This window comes from Clavelina lepadiformis, chromosome 3, assembly GCF_947623445.1.
Source record: "Clavelina lepadiformis chromosome 3, kaClaLepa1.1, whole genome shotgun sequence".
Taxonomy (NCBI): Eukaryota; Metazoa; Chordata; class Ascidiacea; order Aplousobranchia; family Clavelinidae; genus Clavelina; species Clavelina lepadiformis.
Genome location: NC_135242.1, coordinates 18,420,976 through 18,448,064, shown reverse-complemented (window position 1 = coordinate 18,448,064; position 27,089 = coordinate 18,420,976). Strand labels below are relative to the sequence as shown.

Here is a 27,089-nt window from a genome sequence, read left to right as displayed (position 1 = left end):
GCATTGTTTTTAGAATGTGTTTTATGCATGATTGGAAAGTTCAGTTTTTATTTTTTCTGCTAATTTTGGCATTTGCTGTTTGTTATGGCCAAACTGGCTGAGGCAAACTATTTGTTAACTATTATATTACTTTTAGCTCAACCATTTAAATTTTAATGGTATGATAAATTGATGAACAAACTGCTCCTGTTTTCCTTATAATCTGTTCGCTTAAGCTAACATCTCAGGCTTTTAGGTAATAGGTGGTAACTTAATTCTTAATTAGCTTACATGCTAATAGTGATACCCTTGGGAGTCACTGTTGTGCATGTGCAACCGATCTATAACCAAATAAAAAATAAACTGAAACGAAGCCAGTTTACTGCTTGACTTTTGACTTACAACTCCATTACTGCAAATCATATGAATGGGCAATGTATAATAGGTTTGCTGCGGTCACATTAGACTTAGCCATTTCATGCATCATTGCATGGTTTCCAAGACTGCAGTATTTTCCATTTTTGCGCAAGAAGTCATGTGCAAAATGAGAAATATTTTAGTAGCGTGCATGTGTAAATTGCTTTCAGAATCTTTAAAGTGCAGAATTTAATTCAATGCAACAAATAAATGTGATGTATGGCACTGTACATTGTCTAATGACTTCTGCTGTATAGTGTTTGCCAAGTATTAGCACCCCTTTTTGTCAACACATGCCACTTCTTGCAGAACAACTAATTTGATAGAATCTTAGTTTATTCAGAAGAATAATATACATTATCATTACCTGCATTATTTTACACCACATTATGCGCATACCTGCATTTACGCTGCACACCTGCCTGCATTACCACCAGTACTTTCATAAAATTACTATGAAGCTGTGAGAGAAGTAATGCTTATGAGCAATCATTTGACCTAATATCTATAACGCTTTTGAGAAGTAACGCTCTCTGTTGACATGACCTGTATTTTAAGATCGTATTATTAAGAAACAATAGGAATTCATAGAGCAATAGGGCTTCAGGAAAACTTATTGGTTTCGAAACAAAACTCAATAAGTAAACTAGAAAGCTGTGAATCCAGGTTTTTTTTAAAAAATGGAAGTTTCTCGCATACCACCTGGAAGACCTTCGCATAACACAGGTTGAGAATCCCTGTATTAGACTTTCCATTGTGGATATTTCATTTTTATGGCCTGTGCCAACCATGTACTTTTTGCACATTTTCTCAAGCATTAAATTGATCTATATTCTGTCTGTGGTATTGTTGTTATCACATTGTTATAATTTTTGTCACTGTGTCAGATGGTATGCTAAAACTTAATGCATTTTGTTTAAAGGACGTTTTTATAGTAACAAAAGTGGATATTGTATTGTAAGTTAATATGACTGTGATTATAAATTACACTCATTTCCACCTGCCAGTCTGTGGCTCAGGCAAGAACAAAGCTTTGAACTTTTAGATGACAAGTATGGAAATATTTTTGCAAACATAACTTAAATGAAACACTATTCATGGCAAGAAATATTTTGCCTGTAATTTCTACTTGGTGGATGTTTGTACTAGCCCCTGTTTCTTTGCTTGGGCTATCTACAGAAGCATGTTCAGAAAATAGAACTGTATACAAGGATGTAATGTCTGGAAGCATATCTACTTATGGAGCCAAGTACAAGTCGGATCAGAGGTAAACATATGCTTTTTGAACATTTATTGCCATCATTTGTATTGATATGTTTTATATTCTCTTTTTAGATGCGAATGGTTGATCATCAGCCCTGACACCAAAAACTATCCTTTTATTACACTAAGTTTCACTCATAAAGACACAGAATGCACATATGACTACATCATGGTATACGAAGGAAGTGACTACAGTGGCAAACTTCTTGGAACTCTCAGTGGGGATGGAAATACAACAAGTTTACCTTATTTTCAAGCAAAATCTGGGTCAATGTTAATTTATTTTATGAGGTTAGTTTGGTTACTAAGCAATATTATTATGGCTGTATAGTATAGCTACAATGTCCATAAAAACTTCAGTTATTACCAATGGACACACTGACACACCATTACAAAACATTTTTTCTGAACTTGCATGGAAAAATATTAAAAATTGAAAAAAAATTTTTTGTAGCGATAATAACTATGAAAGAAGCGGATTTGCAGCTAACTTTTTTATCTACTCTTGTCCAAATAACTGCAGTAGTCAAGGCAGATGTCTGAAGTCTTACAACAGGTAAAACGCCTTGGTTTGTTAAATTTATTATGCAAGTGTGACGTATTATATACCATAACAATAATATGACATATTATTTTTGTTGCTTAAGACCTATTTATAGCACTGGATTATAGATAGTTCATGCAATAATGTTTAAATGTTGATTGTTAAGAACATGTGCTTTAATGAGTTATATACTGTGAAATTTCTACTACGGTACATAAATTTAATGCTGCTTTTTACAACTGGCTTTGTATTGATTAGATGTCAGTGCTCATATAAGTGGGTTGGGGATGACTGTAGCATGCCAATATGCCCATCAGACTGTTATCCACATGGAACATGCAATTTGGACGATGGGTATGTTAAGTTGAATGTTTATTTCATACAGAATTCAAACTTTTTGTAATGATCATTAATTACCAAAACCTAGTAATACCATAATATTTTAAGCATTTATAATGTTTTGCAGTTAAACAATTAAGATCAAGTTGCTTTCTACCGGTAATCTAACAAAAAATTCATTGGTTTTTATTTATTTTAATTATACAGTTCCAAAACTTGCATTTGCAATTTTGGCTACATTGGCATTGGATGTGAAATGCCAAGAGAAGGACAGGAGCTTGCCGACACATTTATACTGGTTTATAACAACACATTTAATGAGGGAAAATCAACTGGTTTAGCTGGTCATGCTGGTGCCTATGTTGATCCATATCTCTGGATCTTTGGAGGTTATGATTTGAACAATGTGCGCGGAGATCTGTTTCAATTTAATTTTACTGTAAATGTATGGAAAGCTATTGAAACCAGCATAAGGCCCTCACCACGTTTTTGCCACACGGTAAGTTGTTTGTGGTTTGATTCAGGTTTTGATGTGAAGTGATCAGATCTTATCATAAGTTTTTTCATATCATGAATTTAGTCTTCCTGATTTGATAAATACCACTTCCAGTATGTAGTGCAGAAATTTTCCTTTTTTGTTGTTTATGCTACCTTTCCAGATGGTTAGTTATGATGATGATGACAACCTTGGCTATCTACTGATGTTTGGTGGAAATCTGGGACAAGAAGGTTTCAGCAACGAACTGTGGATATTTAATATTTCAAATTCTGAATGGCTTTTATTGGAAAACAATTTGCATTCTTCACTTCCTTCATTAGCCCAGCACACTTCTGCCTATGTTCACATAGATGAGGGAAAGTTTTTATATGTTTTTGGAGGACAAGCGATGACATCTTCCGGAATTATAGTTTCATCAGACATGTTTCGATTTAACTTACAAACACGTTTATGGGAACAAATTACATATGACCCAGCCAGTGTAAAGTCATCCCACTTAAGACTTGCAGGCCATACAATGGTTTATGACAGTGTGTCACAATCCCTTGTTGTGTTTGGGGGATACTCAGCACAGAGTGCAACTGGAAATGCAGTGCAGGATCGCACCAACCAACTGTACATCTTTCAACTGCAGAGACATTATTGGCTTCGGATACCTTTAGAAAATTCACCTAAACCTGTTGCATTTCACTCAGCAACAATTATCGGTGATTATATGCTTGTCTTCGGTGGTAGTGTCCACACACATGACAAAGATGAATCTTGCCATGACAATCGCCTGCACTTTTATAATTTACGCTGTTACAGTTGGCACATGCCAAAGGTGGAGATTGATGGGAGACAGAACCATTTTGCAGTTGCATCTGATAACCTTTTGTTTCTTCATGGTGGCTATGACGGGAGGGTCATAAACAAATTACATGTGTACAAAGTTCCTACCTATGTTATGCCAGTTACTTACGACGGCCGTGAAGACAATTGTAGGAAATGGTACCACACTGAGAAAACTTGCCTTATGGACCAAAGATGTGCATGGTGTGATATGAGTCATAGGGCACATTGTTTTAATCGCTTTCAAGGTTCATGTTCTGCTGACATACATCCACCAATTTGTGAAGGAGTGTGCAAAAAAGTGCATTCATGTAACTCCTGTACATCATTTAGCAAGTAAGTGTATGCAAATTAGTTGCTTCTGTTTCTACTAGCTGGTCCCTCCTGTTGTACTTTACGTAGAAATGATAATGAAGCTTCTATGCACAACAGCATGTAAATTCTATGCTAGTCACTGTAAAATTATCATCCAAGTGCTCAAGGAATTAATTCTGTAAAACTAATTCTTTCACGTCTTTACTGCAGTTACAAGTTTAATAGCAGTTACCAGTGGGAAGAGATTGGATGTGGGTGGTGTGTACCTGATGCAAAGTGCTATCTTCTTGGAGAACCTGATGAAAACAGTAAGAAGTTGTAATAACCAATATAAAATTTTGTACTTGTAGCGTGGTGTTGTTAGAGCTTGATCTATATATTTTTGTGTTACGGTTTCACCGACTGCTAGAGATTATTAACGCTAAAACGGCCAGAAAACAAGTTTACCTCCAACAGCCGGTGGTGTCGAAAATGACACCATCTTAAGAAATGTACTTTTTGATTAAATTTAGTGAAAAACTCAAAAAGATATACTTTCGGAATGAATTTAAGATGTATTTTGCTTGTTCAGTTGAAACAAAAACTAACAAGGTTACAGCAAGTTGACCTTTTATGACGTTGCACATATTTGTAAGAAAGGAAAAAAAACATCATCACAATATTGATTTGAAAAAAAACAAACAGTATTCTGATGGTAGGTATCCTAACAAAACGCTAACTATTGCAGAAAAAGCTCATATGTTTCCTATACACAATATGATAAGTCTTTAGAGTTTACAGCAAGACCCATGTTGATCAATTTATGTCGAGCAGTTTTTGCGTTTTGTAAGCTTCCAGTCACCGTTACCACACACTCCGCAAGTTGGCCTGCTGCAGTGACAGCAAACTGTAACTGTATTATTTTTGCAACCTTGTCCCGCATATTTCCTTCGCTTTCCAGATAGTCTTCTCTGTGCTGGGTTCACTTCTCTCTGGACCACCTGCTTCCGCTTCACCGCGTAAGCATCCCTCAACTCCTCCATTAGCTGGAGTATGAAGCTTCGTCGGCTGATGTTGCTACCGCCATATTTTCATACCGGAACATTTTCTGTGCAGAATCCAGGAGTTTAGTGCTGCTATGTCCAGTAGGTTTGTCCAAACAACAAAAGGCCATCGTCTACCTGATGCATGGGTTGTGTATTTTCTCGCCATTTGGTCGAAAACGTCCACGCCTACCTTGATTTGGTTGTAGAATTGTATAACAGTAGGTTTCTTTTTTTCTGTTGCATCAGTGCTTTGGCTGTTGTGCATTGTCGATAAAAGCTTAACATTTTTCTTTTTTTTGCACTGGTAATTCACAAGCATACAGTTTCTCAGTAAATTGTGGAAGAACTTGCTAGAAAACTTTTCTTCCTCCCCTCTGGTTATCTCTTTTGAAAGTCCGTTGCTGTTAGATCGAACCGTTCCCACAATTGTGATATTTCTTTGGCTTAGCAAACCAGCAAGATGCACACTAGTAAAAAAGTTATCTGTTGTGATGTTGTATCCGCCATTTCTATCCAAGTTGCTGGTAAGTCTCATCACAACATCTTCGGCAAGTGGTCTGCCATTTCGCTGATCTTTTTCCAAAGCGCCGAGGCATGGCAAGATATTACCAACGTATTTGGAGCTCACCTCAGCTAGTACCCAAAACTTCATCCTAAATTTGTCCGGTTTGTTTGGCATGAAAACAATGAAAGGACATCTGTTCATCGGAAACAACTGCTCATCCACTGTTAAATTCCAATCCGGTCTGTAGTTTCTTATGCAATTAGAGACCAATGCTTCCATAGGCTCACGAATCTGTATAAATTTATCGGCCAACAATCTCTGACTTTGGCAATCTTTGTTATCAAATCTAATCTATCTTTTTACTTCTACAAAGTCAGCTCTTGACATAGTTTCCCTGAAGATAGGAGGGCCGTACTTTTCACTCCATAAAAAGTCAACAGAATGACTTTTGCCGTAAATCCCTCTTGCATACTGTAAGACAGTGGTCGGCAAACTGTGGGCCTTTTAACAATTTTTTAGTGGGCCGCGAGCTATTCATTATTATTTCAGTTTTATCATGTAGTTGTGTGTCACATGATAGCTGTACATTCATTGTACTGTATTTTAAAAATTGGTGTAGCTAAGAGTTTTTATTTTGGCTCATTGTTGCATCACAGTTTCATTGTTAAGTCTAGTATTGCTATTATTTGGGCTACTTTTAAGGCGGTCATCTTTTATTTTATCTGTATTTAAATTTCAACTGGAACTATTGCGACTTCAGTGTGATGAAAATCTGCAAAGCAAAGCCCCCAAAAGCGATACCAGTGGTAATTATAGTACATCTGTCTTACAGTTTTGGCAGGAGCTTCATCACGAGCAATTTCTATATTTGAAAAAAGAAACGAACCGAATTATATCCATGTTCAGCACTAAGTATATGTACAAGCAGTCTTTCTCAGCAATGAAACAAATATAATCAGCTCGCAGAAACCGCTTGCTGGATACAAGCTGAAAAACTTACTCGTTGCGAGTTGCGACAACAACAAACTTTCTTCCGGATCTTGCTACTAGCAAATGCAAACAATTTCACTCATCACATTGATTGATTGATGAAATAAAGAAACTACTGCTACTTTCTTAGATAATAATCGGACTACCGAAAGTGAAACGCCGAAAACTGCGTGGTGTTGCCGAGCTGTGGTTAGCCTGGCGATTACTAACAATGGTCTGTGCGAGTAATATCAGTATTTTGTCAATTTAATGTCAAATTCCGTGAATCGATTTGCTTTGCCTTCAACTGAGGAAACTGCAATTATGATTTTTTATTTTTTACTTTTTATTATCGTTGTTTTGTTTCTTTTTGACCCTAAATTCTTGTTAAAAAAACGCAATTTTTGCCTGTCGCTTTTGTTAGTGCGATAATCTTAGAAAATATCAAAGTATTAGCAGCAAGCTATTGCCTTGTACAAGCGACTGATGTTTTTGTTCAACAATTAAGTTATTCGTTTTGTTGTAGTGGTTTCACGTAGTGGGCCTTGAATAGCTCTTGAAAGAGTAATTGGGCGGCGACAAAAAAAGGTTGCCGACCATTGCTGTAAGGAAATGAAGGCTTCCAGCTTTTCCATTGGAAAAAGGAAGTTGGGCTCATTTTTGGTAGCTTCTCTTATTGTATGTGTTTTTATGGGTATCAAAATAGAGTTGTCAACAAACAATTTCCAGCAATCATAAGGGCTACTATAAGATTTGTAGCGAAGACTAGAATTGACACCTGGTCTCACCCGCACTAAGTTTGCATGATTGGAACACACTGTTCTTGCACACAATAAAGGCGTCCACGTCTCTCCATTTCTGGCTGTATATTGCACCGAAGATGAGCTTCCACCATCTTGGTGATGGTCTGAAGAACTTCCAGCATCATCAGCATCATACAAAACCTCGTCACTTGAAGTGTCTCACGTACTTGAAGAACTTCATCTGGCCTATCTTCTGGATCATCAGACTCATCAATGTCAGAATCTTCATGAAGGATAGTTATGGCTTCGGCCGCTGTGTACCTACAACTGAATTTACGTGATGACATCTTTAGCTAAAATTAAATTGTAAATCTGCATATGAAAATATTCATTGTTATCGTAAACTAGTTTTTTGCCTGTAGCCTGCACTTTGTTGCCTACTGTACAGTTTATAGCCTCGCTCTGCTAATATCGTATGAAACAACAAACAACTATTACTGGATGTTGTTAATTTTAATTATCCTTTTTATAATATGGAAAACGTATAAAGCTCTTAGTCTTACTGTTGTAACATACAATCCGTACGTTGCACAAAAGCTGTTGTGTGCAGTTGTCAGTTAGTCTTTGCTGCAAAGCAAGTTTGTATTGTACAAACGTACATGGACAAAGTACGTATATGACGTCATATATACTCCGTAAAAGCTTTATCTAAATAAGATAAACAATCCCTTGAAAAGATAAAAACCAGGGTAATCTCACGTATATGATAGTTGCAAGTGCAATCGTGCGAAGTGAAAAAATGCTATAGCCTACTGTACCTCTAAAATCATCTTGGTGTCGATTTCGACACCTCAGTCGTTGAAAGTATAACAAGTTGTAAAAAATTAATTGAAAATCAAATTTCGTTAAATGTAACGTATCCATACTCTTTCAAGAAAGTTATGAAGCTACTCAAAATTTTATATCGTTGCAACTGCATTTGCTAGAAAAAAAATATACATCAAAATTCAAAAAGTGTGGTTTTCGACACCTCAGCCGTTCTAGTGTAAAATAAACAGAATATAAACATTTGCAGGTATGTGTGGAAGAATAATGACAAACAGTGGAAGAGTCTGGTGGGATTCGATGAACAACATGTTACTCAAATCATCTGGAAGTTGTTTGACTAACAATATTTCTCCCGGTTTTCTGGTGCTAATTTATTTTAATACCGCTTCACAGAACATTAGCACACCAGATATGGTGTGTATATATTTTTTTTAGTATTATATATATTTAGATGTATCATTACTGTAAAACCCACTCATACATATGTAAAAATTGTTGAATGTTTTCTATGCTAGTGGAATAGCTAAATGGTCAAAAGCAATGCGTGACTGAGAAAGACAGTTTAGTTGGTAAACCTAGCATTCATGAAGTTCATATACAAATTATTTATAACTGAATGTAACTATACTACATGTTTTATATTGTAAATTTTTGTAGGCTGTCCCAATCACAAATGAGTTCAGAGTTGAAAACCTTCATGTTACTGTACCGCAAGGAGAACATCAAATAATTATTAAAGGTTTTCTGCACCTGCTCCATACAGAATTGTTTGAAAATTTGCGATTTCAATTATACACTGACAACGGTAATAGCTTGCAACATAACACTAATATTTCATTGGATATCTTTTTGATTCCTTTCGCGTTTTGACACAAATGGGAAATACAAGGCTTTCTCACAACCCACTTTCTGTTAGGTCTTGGAAAATTTTATCTCAGTACAACTGCTGGATTCAGTAAGACTGGGAATGCGCAGTTGATCACTTCTTCAGGCGGCAACAGTGCTCATTCATCAGGCACATCTTCAATAGTTACCATTACCGGAGATCCTCAGGCAGGAAATCGGTAGGTTTAGTAAACCAGAACTATGTTTTCAACTCTAAAACATTATACAAATGACAGTATGTATATTTACCATGAAGGAAATTTTCTTACACAGGAACAGTTTTGCAAATCTATGTCATATTTTTCCCTACAGAGCTGTAGTTTGCTTTATTGGTGTTGCAGGTATTATTACAAGCTGCAGTATTCCTTTTCAGAAGAACGTCAAGTAGAGCAATGGAGTGGGTCAATTCATCTTGAATGGACTGCTAAGTATGAACTTTATCCTGATTATATTAGTATATTAGATTATAGTGTCTAGACAAGTGTGTTAACATTTTGCTTTTGACAGCCCATCTGTTATTGTATTCCTAATGTTGTTCATGAAATACTCAGAGAGACTTGGGGAAGTTTTTTTTCCATTGTCCCGTGTTTTTTTTCTAAGTTTTCTCATGATTCAGCTCAATTCCATGTGATTACAATGAAAAATATTTTCTAGATATAATATTATTTACTTGAGTAAAATTTCAATCTTTCCCGTTTGCTCTCGCAATGAAATTGTTTTCTAATACTAGGCAAGATTGAAGTAACAATCCATCTATACTTACCAACAGTCAGTATTTGTCAGCCACGTATGGTCAAGAGCATTCACAATGAAATCAATCGCACATTAATAGAATTAACTGTTTCCTTTTTCAGCCTTAACTGGGGAAATAAAAATGAATTCTCTGTAATCAAGCCAGAATTTTTGGAACCATTCCACTCTAATGGCAACCTATGTGATACGTTTCTCAATTGTAAGCTGTGTGTAACTGATTTAAGCTGTGCCTGGAGTTTAATCCAAAGTCGTTGTCTTAGTCGACAGTGCATTGTTGGGTCACCAAAACATTGTACTTTCGTAGCAGGTAATATATCATGATTGATGTTTTGATAATTATAATGAATAAATTTGTTCATTGTATCTTGTTTTTGCTGAACACATTGTTTTTTTGAAAAAGTAGTGTGTACTTAAACTAATCTTCACAACAGCTGTATGTATGGTAGTGCATAATGTGTAAAATAAATTTAGCAATAATTATGTATGCTCATGTCTAAAAGTGCATAGATATGCAAATCTTATCAATTTTAAGGTGCAAATGAACCGTATTATGGAATTATTACTGACTTTTTGTCTTGCCCCGAATGTGCTGACAAGTCCACCTGCCAGTCCTGTCTTTCAAATGACATGTGCAAATGGAATAATATATATGGATGCTCCAAAAACAGGCCTAACTTCGAAGGTATGGAAGTCTATATTCCAACTTTAATTGTTTCATAATTCAACAAATTAGATGTAAAATTACCAGGCTACAGCTAATACTGTGCCATTTTATGATATTAGTTAGTAGGACTATGTGTATTTACAGTAATAATTTTGCTTTATTGTGATGTTATATTTTAAGAACTCGGAGTCTTAACGGCTGAAGAATGCTCAACGTCATGCCATGGTCTCAAGACATGCAACAGCTGTCTAGCTATCGAGGGGTGCAGGTGGTGCTCAACTAATAGACGGTGCTACAATTTCAAACAGCACAGAAATATGTTTTTATTTGGCCAATGCAGGGAGTGGATGAAAGAAGTGAATGAATGCATCAGGTACTTGTGTTCACAAAGTCGAGTAATATACTCTTCCTCTCTAAATTGTTAGCCTTAATTCTAACATACAGGCATAGCTGAGTTGACTTGGATGTTTTGATTTCATTTCAAGCTGGCAAGAAAATGTTAACATGGTTATAACTATTGTACTTCTGTCTTAAAATTTCTAATGCATTGGTAAAATGGTGTTTTTTTTCATGCAGTTGCAACAAACAGAAAACTTGCCACAACTGTTTGATGAGATATGGCTGTGGGTGGTGTAGTTCTCACTTACTTCCTTTGCAGGTTAAATAGCTGTTGTTTTTATGCTTTCTTCTGAACAAAATGGCACATTTTGCTGTAGCTGTTACACATGTCATAGACTTTCATTAAGTTTAATTTGAATAAAATAAAAACTTTTTGAAAGAACTTTAACAAGGATTCTTGTCTTACTGTGCAGGGAAAATGTGTATCAGGACATTACAGTCGCCCAGATAACGAAAGTGAATGTCTAACAAATCAAGTAATTGAAACAGCTTTTGACTGGAGTTATAGTACCTGTCAGGACGTTGATGAATGTACAGAAGGTATTTTATTGATTTTAATTTTCCTGTCATTAAATAATTAGTTACGCGTTAAATTCTTGCATTAATAATTAATAGCAGTTTATTTAATTTTAATGTGATTATTTCTGATTTGATTATTTCCTGTTTTCTTGTTTCCAGTTATTTTATTATCCTGTTTGAAAAATTTCAATTTGTTAAAGTATGTTGCATAAGTTTATAGCGCTCCATTAAAGTTTATTTTATTAGTTAAAACATGGCGCTATCGATTTTATAAAAAGGCGTGTAAGCAATTGAACATGCATGAATCACGTCTTGTAATTTTATTCTTTTATAGAATGGCCACCAGGAACTCCCTTACACAATTGCAATAACAATGCAGAATGTATTAACAGCCCAGTCTCTTTTGAATGCCGCTGCAAGCTTGGATATGTTGGGGATGGTTTGGTGTGCAATCGTACTTGTGACAAACTTTGTGTCCATGGTTCTTGCAGGTGGATATTGTGTGACGTAAAATGCTTAGCATATGGTGATACAGCTAACTTTTATATCCAGCTTTATAAAAGAAATCTTGCGACTGATGTCATTGTTTTTTTTTTTGGTTGTTAGGCTGTTTTTGTTTTTACAAATACATTCAAAATAAACTTGAATAGGTTGGTATTTAGATTGCTATTGCTATGGAGTGGCTGTGAAACAATAAGATAGTTTTCCTTGTTTATTTGTGTGTTATGTTTTATTTTTACCTTTGCCAAACATATGTTATTGACATCATGCATTTTGCTATAATAAGTTAAGTATTCTGCTTTGTTTCAGCGGTCCACCGGATTTTGAATGTATTTGTAACTTTGGGTGGACGTCAAATGAAAGTTCTCTTGCCACAGCTTGTGATGCTAGTTGCCAGTGTAACTTCCATAGCACTTGTAAAACTGGTATTGGTAAGTTCCTAGTGATTTACGTAATGTTTGAACATGCACGGGATTTAATCAGCACAGCCAGGGCTCTGCATTAAATCTATTCTTTGTAGTCAGTTAAAGTAGATTTACAGTAATTAAACTAATTACCCTGCAATGCTTGTTTTCATACCAGTCTTTGCAAGCTGTACATGTTTGATAATGTTACCTAAATATAACTTGATGTTTATTTGTAGGTGCTTGCGACTATTGTCATCACAATACTATGGGAAACCAATGCCATCAATGCCTGCCACGCTTTTATGGAAATGCTACATCATCTCAAGGTTGCCAAGCATGTTTTTGCAATGGTCATGGTGACCATACATCCGGACTCTGCGATGCCAGTACAGGAGCATGCAAGTGTCTACATAATACACACGGTCCCAACTGCCAATACTGTGATCCTGGATATTATGGAGAGCCAAGGTGCTTAATGAACTTAATCTGTTGTGGTTGATCTCTGTTTTTCAGTAATTTTTCTGATGTAGTGTCAGCCTTAATTTCCCTGGTTGTTTTCTAGAAATGGCGGACTATGTTATCAAAGATGTGATGGTCGGACCATTTTCGATTCCTCTTTCAATCCCACTGAAGCATTTGGAGTTTGGAATGAGTCTCAAAATCATGGTTCATTAATGCACTGCATGTGGATTGTATCTTCCGAAAAGGATAGCGTTATCAAACTTATCATCAGTCAAAATCTGCATGTAGATTGTATGGTGGGTATAAGTCCTATGTTACAAGAAGGAAGAAAAAAAAGTTACGAAGTTGGCAAACGTGGTTGTAGTCCCTTGACTAATGAATAACGATGGTGAACTGAAATTTGTAGTCAGCTCAAGTCTAGTAAATTAACTGGAGCACTAAAACTGCTTCCAATATAGGAATGATCCAAATGTACTCAATTATTTCAGCAAAATCCAATCCTTGTGTATGATGGAATTCCAAACAGTAACAAAAAAACGAATTCCAGGCTGGCGTCAGTATGTGGTGTTGGCATGAAGAGAGACATTATACTTTACGCTTTTTCTGGTAAGTACTTGGAGAAGTATTCAGTGCTTGAGCAAATAAACGTTTTTGTAACGTGAAATGTTTACATTATTGTGTAAAATGGAAAATAACCGACTTAACATAGTAAAGTACAATAAAAGCATTATGGGGTTCAGATTTTACTGTGGATATACTAAATTTTGTGCAAAAGGGGCTAATTGACCTTGGACAACGTAATTACTGAGTGCAAAATGTGCTTTCTGGGACATGTGCTCAGAGTGCCTGACTACCGGTACCCAAAAACTGCACTAGATTGGGTCCCATCAGGGGGAAAACACAAACGAGAAAGACCAAAGAACACCTGTCAGGCCATTTTTCGTAATGATTACAGAAGCTTAACACCACCTACCAAAAAGCGAAAGGTGTCGCATTGGATCGAACTGCATGGAAATCTTTTACTGCCCTACGTGTCCAAAAACAATATACAATGACCTAATGATGATGATGTTATACGTGTGTTTTGCAGGTGTTCTGTCAGTGTTGTTTGAAGCTTATCCTTACCAAACAGCTTCATTTGGGTTTAATGCAAAATATGAACTCCTTCAGTGCAATAGCAGTGCATCGAGTTGTGCTGCTTTTGACAGAGTTGGTAACACTTGTCCGAACAATTGCTTCAGTCAGGATGGACGCGGCAAATGCCAAAATGTACAGTGTTTTTGGGTTATGCTGACTGTCAATAAAATCATGTTATTATGCAACAACACTAATTACTATTCATAAAAATTGCAATATCGTTTTCTATGCGTCACGTTCTTTCATTGCATCGCTAAATTCGCTACATTGCCTAACTCAGTTACTGGCGTTGCTTATTTGACAGGGATTATGTTACTGCAATCCTACCTTTGGTGGAAAAGATTGCAGCATACACTTACCATCACTTCATTTTCCTTTATATTCGAAAATGGAATGGAGCTTGCAAGATTATATGTCAAGTGAAGGCAAGTCAGAAAGCAATAGTGTCTGTTCAATGCAGCCGCCTGGTTTGTTTGGTCACAGTCTTATAGCTGAAAAACCGTACCTGTGGCTTTTTGGTGGATTTGCTCGCAATGGTGCACAGAACTCTCTGTACAGGTATAGTTATCTGTGTATTATCAGGATTAGCTGTCTGCAACATCCAACATTGTCATTGGCAAGACGGTTTCATGTAGTGTAGCATCAACGTTAAACATGACTCCTTATATTTGTCTCCAACAAAAACAATAATACTTTGTTTTTTCAGGTTTGATTCAAAAGAAAGAGTGTGGACAAAAATCAAGAAAAATCAGGGCGTGTGGCCTGCTGCTAGATACTGGCATGCATCTGTTTTCCTTCCACGCTCTGGCGTAATGTTAGTGCATGGTGGTCTCAAAGACAGTTCATCTACTTTTGATGATACATGGCAATTGCACCTAAACAGAAGTGGTGATACAAATGAATACGGTAACTATCTAATAGTTGACTGCAAATATCGAAAAATCTTTTTTCACAAGTTTTTCCTTTAAGGTTTTTTCCTAAATATAAGGTGATGCGATGGGACAAAAATATTTCGGTTTTATGGTTGTAAAAACATGAACACCAAGCATCTCGAATCTTGATATAAATAAACACCAAATCTATGTCACCCCACAACAAGATTTTATCCACACATTTCTTTGTTGTTGCAGTTGGAAAATGGCGTGTTAATTACAATAAAATGTACAACAGCTTTATTTCAGTTCTAACTTATATAAGAGCCTAATTTTTTATACATACATTAATTTTTGTAACAATACTTTGTAAAATGTCTCTGGAGATCATAAATTTGCTTGGTTAATGGCGACCTGTTTAAGACATTTAACTGCAACTAGTGTTTTTCTACCAAATTATATTCCAATTTTTGTCACTTTCTATCTCTAGAAACTGTTTTATACACATTTGCCTGAAAATTGCAGTTGATTAGATTTTTGTTTGGTAAATTTATTCAGCTTTTGGCTTGTATGTGCTTATCCCAGATAAATAGAAATCATCAACTAAATATAGATAGTAAGAATTCAATAAACTCTTCCTAATATATCTGCAGTCTGGAAGAAGATTGACAGATACAGCGTGCCTCCATCACTGTCTGGTCATACACTGACACTTTGTTCAAAGGCAGAAGTTCTGCTTATTGGTGGGCATTCATCATCCATTGGTTTTAACAATAAGGTAACACATAGCCTCAAAATGTGTTGGTACAAGTCGTAATATGACAAAAAATCCAAAACATAAACCTCTTCCTGGTATGGAACCCAATTGTTTTCTGTTCATCAGGTATACACATTTAATATTGAAAGAAATGAATGGTCCCTAGCAAACAGCACCGGTGCAGATTTTCTTGGTCTATATGGTCATACTGCAATCTGTGATGACACTACAAGTATGCTGTACATATTCGGCGGACTTCATTACAATTATACTGCGAAGAGTGGCTTTAGCGCATCAAATATACTCTATGTCTACAATGTTTTGTTAAAAAGATGGAGTATTCTCCATCAAGGCAATCATAACCGGAATGAGCCTGTTGTTTCTCCTCGATCTTTTCACTCAGCAGTTAGTGTTTCACAAGGTATATGTAAGTCTTAGAGTGCTTTCTAGTAAAGCATTGTTTAAAGAACTTAGATACTTTTATATTACAGATAAAAGTAATATTAGATACTTATTATACAGATTAGATACTTTATTGTTTATATACAACCTGCAAGGGGCATTTCTTTCAGATGGTTTTCGAGGGTTCTTGGTTATTGGAGGTCAGACTGATCATAATCACTTCACTAGTGATTTGAGTCTTTTTCAATTTGGTTGCGATGACTGGATTGACCTCGAGTTACCTAAAATGGACAACCAATGTTTGTAGCGATCTAGTGTTTAGCTAATTATAAGAAAATAATTTACTCAACAAAAAGCATCAGGCTTATTTCTGTGATCTTCTTTAGATGCAAACATTTTTCATGAACCTGCAATTGGATCTGGTGCTGCATCTGTTACATTTTATAAGAACGACAATAAAATCAAGGTCTTCGTATATGGTGGCATTAATCAGGGCATTTTACAAGATACTCTACAGGTATACATGTTTTAGTAGACTTACTTGGGATAATTTTCTCACAAATAGTTTAAATGATATCAATAAAATATGATCAGTTAGTTTTCTAACTGAGTTCTGTTTTAGGCGTTTACTCTGAACTCTTTAAAGAGTAGTGTGTGTGAAATACGCACACGGACAACTACAAACTGCTCTGAATTCAGGTAGAGTCAAAGTTTTCTCAATATACCCCAGAGTTCCTGCTTTGTCTTCACATTCACCCATTTCTATTGTGTTGAATAACCATACTGTGTCTCTTGTTTCATTTTCTGATGTCATTTTTTGAGGCTATCTAATTTGTACAATACAAACATAATTTCCAGAAATTGCCGTGACTGTCAATCATGGTTGCCTTCTGGACAAGGTTCGTATTGCAAGTGGTGCAGCACAGAGTGTAGCAACGCCAATTTTTCAAAGCCCCCTGGAATGTGCATTCCGTATGAAGCTACCTGTAATGGATCTGCTCAGTGTCAACAAACTAGTAAGTGACAGGCATGATCGTTTTGGCATTGTTTGATATCAAAGCTTGATTGTTTTGCCTTCGGCCTTTTAAAACATCACATTTCTTCTACAGAATGTTCAGCTTGTGACTTCGCAACATGCTCAAGCTGCACGTCTGAGGGCTGTCACTGGAACTTAGCAGAACCAATGGAGCAGCCATTTTACAAGTGTTTTCGAAAATCTTCATTTCTAAATCGAGCTTTGTCATACCCGGAATGGATGCTATACCCTGTGAGGACGCGCAGGAGAATGCATCCTCTGTATAAGCAACGATGCCCAGCTCCGTGTTCAACACACAAGAGCTGCTCCACTTGTTTTACATCTGGCGGAAGATCGGATGATGGTCTGGGGATGTGCAGGTGGAGCCAGGAGCTGGAAACATGCTTAAGTTCTTATTTAGCACCTCTCTACTGCGTGGGAGGATTATGTGGAAATGTGCTGCAAAGCATGGAAGCTTGCCCATTGGAAGACTGCGAGACTATCCCATATTGTCATGACTGCATTAAACACAAGCATTGTGGCTGGTTAGGTCTGGATGATGGAAGTGGCCATGGTCAATGCAGAAATGGTGATTACAAGGTCTGTAGTTTACTAAACATAAAGACATAAAGCTAATGTAATGTTTATCGACTTTGTGTTGTATTTTACTGCAGTATGTCATCATTATTTGCCAAACTCTTTGTTTACTTATGCATTTGTGCAGAGTCCCATTGATTTGACTCCTTTGCCAGCTTATGCTATAGCTCAGTGGTTTTATATAAAATGTCCAAGAGAGAATGAATGCAATAATGGACATCACAATTGTACTGATCCTGCACGCTTTGAAGTTTGTTCCGATTTGGAAGATAAATATGCATGTGTGTGTCAGACTGGGTATATCAGAAACTCTTCAGACGAAAAATGCAAACCAAACTGCGACCCAGGTATTGGATTGTTTAAATAATTGACTAAGTTGAAAATGAGACGAGCAGTGGATACTTAATGCACAAGATTTTCTCATACTTTGAAGTCATATCTTACTAAAATTATTGATATTTAAAGAGTTGATATTTTTTTCAGACTGTATACATGGTAATTGCACTCAGCCTGGTGTTTGCCAGTGTGCTTTCGGTTACACTGGCTCACATTGCCAAACAAAATGTGAATGCAATGGCCATAGTGACTGTTTGTCCAGCAACCCTAGCCAGTAAGTCGTCATTTTTACTTGGGCATGTACGCAAGTGTAAGTTATCCCTGGTAGTATTTTTTCAATTTTCGATGTTATAAAAATTCCAATTTATATCATATCGCATATCATTCCAGTTGTATCCGTTGCAAGCATAATACAGTCGGTGCTAATTGTCAGTTTTGTGAAGTTGGTTATGTTGGTGATCCATCTTTGACAGAAGATGAATACATTTGCATTCCTTGCACAGTAAGTAGTAGTATGCAAGTTTGTTCTAACTGGTCTGGCAACATTAGTGTTTTCTGGTGAAAAACTTAAAAAAGTCCTAGCATTTTAGTGTTTTGAGATATAAGTGTAATTTAAGTTTTACTTAGTTCGAGTACATTTAACAATTGTCACAGAATATAATTGCTTTAAACATTATTCTTAATTGGTAATTTTGATTATGTTATTACTTATTCCAGTTTTTCCCAACATGTGGGTCGCAACCCAAAGTTGGGTCACCTGATAATTCATCTTGGTCGCTTGTTTTTTGTAAATATTTCCAAAGCAATCAAACCAAAATGGAAAAAGCCTTTGGAAATTTATAGAGTTAGACAACACAGATAATTGTAAAAATAAGTACATAAGGGTCTTCTCGAGAGCATAATCGAGGAAAACTGGTAAGAGTGATGTGTGTCATACGTCACATTATTATTTTTATTACACATTATAACCTCATAGTTGCATTTTGTTCCACAACGAGCTCTCGTAGTGAAGAAGTTTAGAGCGCGTGGAGACTGCAGAGTGATTTCATATAAAGCACTAACACAGACCAGGGCAATAACGCACAGTTGAAAACGTTATTGAAAGTTAAACTGCAAGCAATTTGGCTTTTTAGCAACCCTTGACTTCCAGCAGACAGACTTTTTAATTGCTTGATTTTAGACTGAAACAAAGATGGCAAAACGATCATATAATGAAGCTTTTCTTAAACTTAGTTTTACTGAATTGGATGGTAAATCAAAATGTGTGGTATGTTTGAAAGTTCTCTCTGCAGAGTCCGTGAAGAAAAACAAGTTGCAACACCGCTTAGAAAAAAATCATGCAAATTGTGTTAACAAGCCTGCTGAATTTTGAGCGCAAGTTAAAATCGATTCAAGGACAGAAAAATGTTAGAACAGCATTCACAGCAGAAAATAAATTAGCTGTCTACTCGTATGTTGCTTCATACGAAATCGCAAAGCAGAAAAACACTCATACAATTGGTGAGGATTTGCTAATGTCAGTTATGAAAAAAGTTGTTAAAATAATGAATAGCCAGAAATAAAGTAAAAAATTGAATGCAATCTCTTTGTCAAATAACACAGTGAAAAGACCCATAGTAGATGTGTCTGATGATGTTCTTGAACAGATTCTATCCCAAGTGAAAGAGTCTCCGTTTAATTCCAATCAATTGGGTGAATCCACAGATATTACATCCACAATGCAGCTGTATCAGAAGATTTGTTATTTTGCAAAGCATTAAAATTGCACGCGAAGGGTGAGGATATTTTTCAATGTCTGAATAGTTTCTTTACAGAATGCTGCATTCCCTGGAATAAATATGCTGGAATTTGCACTGATGGTGCAGCAGCATGTACTGGCTTCAAGTCTGGAATAGTAAAACGAATCAAAGACAAAGCACCAAGTGTTGAATGGAGACATTGTTTTCTCCACAGAGAAGCCCTTGCTGCAAAAAAATATCACAAGAACTGTACAAAGTGTTAAGTTCTGTTGTGAAATGTGTGAATTTGATTAAAGCAAGACCGTTAAATCAGTGTCTATTTTCGTCTTTGTGAACCGACATGGATGCTGATCATAAAGCATTGGTGCTGCACACGGAAGTGCGATGGCTATCAAGAAGTCGTGTTCTGAAACGTGTTTGCGATATGCGAGAAGAAAGTGTTCTCTTCCTGAGACAAGAGAATATGTTGCGTTAGCTGAAAAGTTTTGTCAAGAAGATTTCAATGCAGAGGTTGCTTATCTTTGTAACATATTTAACTCTCTGAACAGTCTGAATTTATCTGTGCAAGGTGCTGGTTTTACATTAATTGATCACTCCGCTAAAGTTGCTGCTTACTACACAAAAAAAACTCCTTCTCTGGAAAAGCTATGTGGCTCGAGATGAATATGATATGTTCCCTGAACTAACACACTATAAATGTGACAAAGAAGTTAATAGTAAGCAAACCATAATCCGACACCTGGAACAGCTTGTCCAAACGTTTGTGCACTATTATGATGAAAACCTGGTGCCTACAAATGAAAATGATTGGATGATTGATCCATTTGGTAGCGCAGATCTTCCTCAACTACCCCACCACATTGCAGAAGAGTTTATGGACATGATGGTGGAAACAACAAATCGTATTACTTTTGGGTCCTTCAAAGAGAAATACCCTAAAGATTTTGCAAATATTCACTTTTGGGCTTTCATGTACAAAGTGTATCCGACCGTTTCAAAGGTTGTGATTCAAAAACTGATTCCATTTGCGACAACTTGGCTTTGTGACACTGGGATTAGTGCAATGTGTATATTGAAAACAAAGCATAGAAATCGGTTGGAAGTTGAAGCTGACTTGCGACTGTGCTTAAGTAAACTAACGCCACAATTTCAGAAAATCACTGACGACAAACAAGCGCAGATTTCTCATTAGTGTGATTTTGAAATGTTTTAATAAAATATTTTAATACATGGCATTTAATATGTATGAATATGGTTGGGTCGCAAGATAGTACCAGTTTTAAATTTTCTTTAAACTTGGGTCGCTCTGAAAAAAGGTTGGAAATCGCTGGCTTATATACCTTCTCGTTTTGCAATGGGTTAATGGGTCTAAAAATGGTTATTTTCAGACGGCTTGCCACCTACGTTCCAGCAAATGCACTGAGAATCCTAATACACATTTTACTGGAGATAACGATAAAGAATCTTTCATCATGCACGGACCTTTAGGTAAAAAGACAACCTTGTGTATGGGATGTAGTGGCAACAGTGAAGGAAGACTTTGTGAAAGTTGCAAGGATGGTTATTTTGAGGTAAGAAGAACCTATGCCAGGCTGTCAGAACTGGTACACTAATCTTATACCTATATTGCATACGTTATATACAGTAGAGTTGCTTGATAGGCATATAACCCAACATTTTTAGTTGGAAACTTCTATGTGGAACATGGTTTACAGCAGGACTAGCACACAAATATGAGATGTGCTCGACCAAACCCTAACTTAACACTAACACCATTTTTTAAAACTGTTTTAATGACAAAACTGTTATAGCTCGAAGGAGAATGTCGTAAATGCAATTGCAACGGTCACGGCTCTACATGTGATAGGAAAACTGGTGCCTTTTGCAAATGCGGCAATCACACGAAAACAGTCAGGGATCAGTGCAGCGAAAGAAGCCGCAGTAACGTTGCATCTACACCTGTACCTGACGATTGCTGGAAAGAACAATGCAATGATTGTGAGAAGGGATTTAAAGGTCAACCTGTAAACGGCGGATTCTGTTACAGAAAGGTTGTTGGTCTATTGCATTGCCGTCTGCATAAAGTGCTTACCTTTTAACTGGCTACAATATCGCTATAAGCCACTACATAAGCGGAAATTCTTAATAAAATTCTGTGAACGTTGATAATAATAATAGACAAAGCCAAAAATGTTTGTTATGCACATATGGAAAACTGATTGGAAGGTTTTGGTAAGCTTCATTGTGTTAATAAACCAATGAATGTGAAATATGATGTTTTATCAATTTATGCCATTTGTCATTGTATGACATCATTTTGTACAGGTATTGATCGACAGCAAGTGGTGTTTTGATCCATCCTTAGAAAGCGATTGTGTGACGTCAGACTATAGGGATAAGGCTCGCCTTCCTGCAGGTCAGGTTGCCCTTTTTGCCATTCACCCCTTCTTTACTAACGTCGATATTCGCATCCTTATTGACGTCACTGAGGGTGAAGTTGACGTTTTTGTCTCGGATAGTGACAGCATATTTGACATAAGGTTGGTACCAGAATGGATATTGCTTTTAATTTTGCTTTTATAAGTTTTTTGTTCATTATGGTTTTTATCGGACTGAGGATGAGTAAATAAATTGTCAGCAAAAATAGTTCTTATTCGATGTAGTTCGAGTCCTACACACAACTAACAAACAACCCCTTGCTGAACAAAAATTTTCGAAGATACAAATCGGATCCAGACAATTATCAAAACATTTTCTGTTTCAGGTTGAACAAGCTTACAGGCAAGCAAGAGGTGGTTTTCACAGAGGAAGTACATGTACCGAATCCTCAAAGTTCGCCATATCAAAGGTATTTCCCAAGACTGAATTTCTGTCATAGTTAGCAATTGTATCCACATGAGCTACGCTGGTTAAAGAGTCGAAAATTATTGGTATTGTGATAACATTTTCGTGCTAATTGAGTAATTGCCAATGACAAGCTTGTGCGTATTTTTTGCTACAACTAACACTAACGTGTCCGGTTTTTGTTTGTAACATGATGACTCATCATTTAGTTTTCACACATTTCCGCTTATTATTAACACAGCAGCAGTGGGAAACGGAAAAAGCGATGGTTCACTACTTCCCCTGATGTGATAGTGTCTGATGGCAGTACTGGCACAGGAATAAGGAAAGGGGAAATTCGAAAGGTGTGCGCAATTTCAAAACATTGTCTTCTACCCTACTCATCACCGTGGGGCATAACAATGAAACTTACAATGCATTTTAGTTACATCGATTTTGTAAATTTCAAATCGTATGTTTTTCGAGAAATTTTATCGACCAAGTTAACGGAATTTTCTGTCTTACATTATGTTGTATATTTTCCTTTTGCAATATGCAACCATTGACGTACAAAAATTGAAATGTTTTGGAACCAATTGAAGTAACCTAAAATTACACATGCATTTATTCCACAGTTGACCGTTCAAGCCGAAGAGCTTAACAACTATGTTACATTTTCTGGTACGGAAGCTTTACAAGCACGTGGACTTAGAGATCGCTTGGTGGTAATGTGTCCACATTCTAACTTCGAACTCAAACAAACCACATTCTACATCATCATAGTTGCCCAGCAGGTTGAATTACCAGACAACGTGTCGTCTTCCACTGATGACATATCATCGCGTCGGCAAAAAAGGTCGTCCGGACCAGTCCTGGCCTCGGCCACTGGGCAGATACTATTTCGTCAGGTAAGTGAGAAACTAGAACATCTTGAAGCTGTTTAACCATAATTAGCTCAACTTAATTTATTTCTCCCAAATAACTTTTCTTCCAATTTTGCAGGACCTGACCCAGATCGACTTGTTTGTTTTCTTCTCGGTCTTCTTCTCTTGTTTCTTCCTCTTCCTCTCGATGTGCATCGTGGCATGGAAGATCAAGCAGGCTGTCGACGCACAGCAAGCAAGACTAGCCCATCACATGCAATTGCAGCACATGGCCAGGTTCAATAGCTTGCTTTGATCAGTTGTTAAAATGCAAAATCTAGACTGTTGGAAAATTAATTTGTGCCAAGCGACCAGAATGAAAACTGTACATTTTTGCACATTTTGTGTAACTACCAGTGTGAAAAAAGTTAAAGATAAAGCATCAGTAAGTTGTAAAGTTGCAAGTACAACTTACCCGTACTTTCTCTTCTAACCAAAGTTTTTGATTAATTATATGTTACATAAAGATAATAACTTTTAGATACTATAACTCTAAACTAACTGTATTGAGTTAACTACGATAGCTGCTCGTCTTGGCCGTTTTGTGGCCTATGAACTACGTTACACTTTTCACAGCCGTCCGTTTGCCTGTGCATACGTTTATCTGGATAGACCATCCAAGATGCGTTGTACCAATCATCCAAGCAAAAATTATACCAAAGTTAGTGTCAACAACCCAAGCACTGAAGAAGACGTTTCCACTGTAAACCCTCTGTTCCAAAAACACAAAAATAAACCCAAGGCGAGCGGAGAACACTTACAAAGCCCTGCTGCTGCGAGAATGCCCAAAAGGTGACGGTGATTTTGCTAACTGTTGTGGTGTTAATGTACTGTATATTATGCATTAAGCTTGTATTCGCTCATCATATGCTTTATGTAAGTGTTCATTTAATTATTTGACGTCTGCTGCATATCACGTTTAGAATAAAAAACGTTTTTTACTTGAAATTATTATCCATTTCGTCTTTGCATGAAAGGTATACCCCTGTAAATTAAAAAGATATCCACTTAAAACTGTCTTTCCATCTAGAACATTCTCATCGTGCTCAAGAAAACCATCACTGAGTGTGAGTTCGCTGGAGAATAGGTCACCAACACAAACCTTTTCCACCGGCTCCCCCACTCGTTACAAGTGCGGTGATGTTGCAAGACCCAGGGCTGGAACATCGCTTGATCTCTCTTTGTTACCTGATAATAACTTCGAAAACATTCGCGATTCCCGAAGGTCTTTAAACTTTATAATTTGCTCATCGACAATTACTAGTGAACTAGAGTAGAGCATGTACTTTATAACGTTGGCGAGGTATCCTAATTTGTTTCTTTTATCAGTATTCTCAAATGTGGAAACAGTGTTAGTACAATTACTACGTGAATTTCAATTAATTACAGTATTTACTAGTTAATTTATCAGTTAATAATTTTTTTCATTGAAAACGTAGATATTCGGATAACCTTGATCAGCTAGAAAAGTGGGCAGAAGCGGAAGCAGTCCACAAACGTAATTTGGTCGTCCATTGTCGCTCCTCTGACATTCTGGAGCATAGGATTCCTCTTCTCCACACAACCTCTGATTACTTAACTGTGATTGCGGATGCAGACGGGAATGCCCGCTTAACTCCGGAGGTAGATTGCCAGGAGTTGGATCCCCTCGCAGTCTCCTTCAAGAGGAAAAATTCGAAGACCACATTCCTTCGGAGCCTCAGCATCCGATTTCACTCCGATCAAACAGTAGGAGAAAGTGACTTCAGTGGCGTCACTATGCCTAGTTCGGGTTCGACGAGAACGCTAGCAAAATCTGACATTTTTCTATCAAATTCCAGTGCTTTGTCGAAATCAAACAATCGTTCCAGCGTAACAAACGAAAAAATTAAACTTAGTAAATCAAAACCGCATTCAAACCCCGACGACATTGTCGAGGTTGGACCATTAGCTTTTGAACCGACGGCGGATGGTTTAGCCGGAGCCGCAACCGTCGCGTTACAGTTACCGGGCGGTGACCAGATGCCGTATTCTCTATGTCTTGGTACTACTCTGGTCACCAGTAAGAGTCTAAACTTGCCGCTTCCATCAGATTTTTACGCCACCAAAGTTAAGCACCAGATGGGTTTGAGAAAGAGGTTCTAAAATCCTGGCCCTTGTTTGTTTTGCGTCTTAGCTTGTCTTTTTTATAGTTTTATTGCAGACTGCTTTGAACCAAAAGTGTTAGGTTGAAATACTGGTGCTGAAATTGTTCTATTGTTCGACTTGCTAGCGGCAGTAATTAAATTATACAAAATCAGACTAAATTTTTGTCAGTGTAACAATTACCCTGCTTTCGAATTCATTTGCTTCATTGTCCAGGCTATAGTTTGAAAAATCCTATGTGAATAACCAAACAATCTGGTAACAATTGCTGTAATTGTTTATGCTCGTGCTGTTTAACCGTTTTGATCTTTTATCTCATTTCCCAAGCCATTCCAAGGATTTTTCATTTAGCTTAATTTTACTTGCTGCATATTTTTTTGTAAAATGTTGCAAATTTATTTTATTCGGCTGCTATTGCTCCGCTACCTTTATATGCATGCAATGACGCACGTTTAAAATAGATCGTTTTTTTGCAATTACATTCGAAATCATAAGTGTACCGTTGACTTTTGGACCTTCATTATAGTCCAGCTTCACAAAACTGTGTATGGGCGCATATATTTTAGACATGCTGTTAGTTGTTCACACCTATCCTAGGTGAAGCTATTTGTTTTATTAACATTGCTGTTATAGAATGTAGTAGATATGCTGTAATAGGATATACTGTAATTGAAATAGTTACTGTTTAGCATTTGAGTTACACATTTGTGTAGATTTGCAAGATTATTGAGAACACACTTTAAAATTTACCTAATTATTATCGTGTACCAAATGCAAATGTCCGTGTTTTGTTTAATGAACTGAAATATTTTTGCCATATTGACCACTTCTGTAATACTTTGCTTGCCTTATTCGTGTTGCACCTCCTAATACTACCTACTATGTTGCTTGTTTCGCTCAGGTTTTTGCTTTTACGCGCTCGAATTACACAGGAATTTCCTATTAGAAAGCCGTACATTTTGTCCAATTTCTCGTACTATGTAAGTATGTATGTGTTGCTATTTCCCCTTCGATCCAGCATAACTTTTATTTCATTATGGGTAAACGTCTTAAACTTACAATGCAGTTTTGCTTTGTATGCTCTCCGTCCAAGTTGCAGTAAAGCTACTTAATTAGCTTTTTTCTGCTTTGATCTGAGTTACAGTTCCGCTGTGTCGAGTTGCTGGCAGTTTTCACAATCGGATTAACTCTAATAAATAGACGATCTTTTTTATACGGATTAAATACAGTAGATTACTTTTCCAGATGATATTTGTTTATATATTTATATTGCAGGATTCCCAACTGGTTGATGATTAATTATCAGTATTACCAGTAGTTTGTGCGGTTATTTCAGAGCGAACAAGTTTTTCTTTACTGGCTGGTACAGTAGGCTCATATTTCATACACTTTAACATGCCATACTATTTGTATTTAAAGTATTTCAATGTCTCTATTTGTGTCATTCCATTTGTGTAGTTTGTTTACTAACGTCGTGTGGTTTTTCGCTTATTACAACACATGGTGTGCAAACTTGG

At 36.7% G+C, this 27,089-nt stretch overlaps 1 protein-coding gene across 2 annotated transcripts; it reads left to right on the top strand.

The window, feature by feature from the left end:
- The first annotated feature begins 1,321 nt into the window (after window positions 1-1,321).
- Window positions 1,322-27,084, top strand: LOC143448819 (multiple epidermal growth factor-like domains protein 8). Of its 2 annotated transcripts, none has more exons than XM_076948711.1 (44): window positions 1,322-1,663; window positions 1,732-1,950; window positions 2,114-2,215; window positions 2,462-2,557; window positions 2,750-3,041; window positions 3,202-4,208; window positions 4,398-4,495; window positions 8,505-8,671; window positions 8,915-9,062; window positions 9,174-9,321; window positions 9,484-9,570; window positions 9,997-10,202; window positions 10,428-10,577; window positions 10,740-10,932; window positions 11,136-11,217; window positions 11,372-11,498; window positions 11,812-11,968; window positions 12,288-12,409; window positions 12,622-12,853; window positions 12,948-13,143; window positions 13,336-13,453; window positions 13,938-14,116; window positions 14,289-14,542; window positions 14,691-14,890; window positions 15,510-15,634; window positions 15,740-16,034; window positions 16,186-16,314; window positions 16,402-16,532; window positions 16,638-16,714; window positions 16,874-17,031; window positions 17,125-17,630; window positions 17,755-17,974; window positions 18,111-18,237; window positions 18,354-18,465; window positions 21,091-21,273; window positions 21,514-21,753; window positions 22,028-22,242; window positions 22,467-22,550; window positions 22,791-22,890; window positions 23,161-23,433; window positions 23,528-23,685; window positions 24,025-24,240; window positions 24,479-24,673; window positions 24,888-27,084. In XM_076948711.1, the coding sequence occupies exons 1-44, from the start codon at window positions 1,494-1,496 to the stop codon at window positions 25,570-25,572; spliced, it is 8,979 nt and encodes a 2,992-aa protein (XP_076804826.1). In that variant the 5' UTR covers window positions 1,322-1,493; the 3' UTR covers window positions 25,573-27,084. The 2 variants fall into 2 exon arrangements, with proteins under 2 accessions (XP_076804826.1, XP_076804825.1); XM_076948710.1 differs by having other exon boundaries at window positions 22,788-22,890.
- Window positions 27,085-27,089: the final 5 nt, after the last annotated feature.

Coding starts and splice junctions, on each gene's coding strand:
- LOC143448819 (XM_076948710.1), top strand. CDS start 1,494: ATGGCAAGAAATATTTTGCCTGTAATTTCTACTTGGTGGATGTTTGTA. Junction 1,951..2,113: donor ATGTTAATTTATTTTATGAG/GTTAGTTTGGTT, acceptor AATTTTTTGTAG/CGATAATAACTATGAAAGAA. Junction 14,117..14,288: donor GACGCGGCAAATGCCAAAAT/GTACAGTGTTTT, acceptor CTTATTTGACAG/GGATTATGTTACTGCAATCC.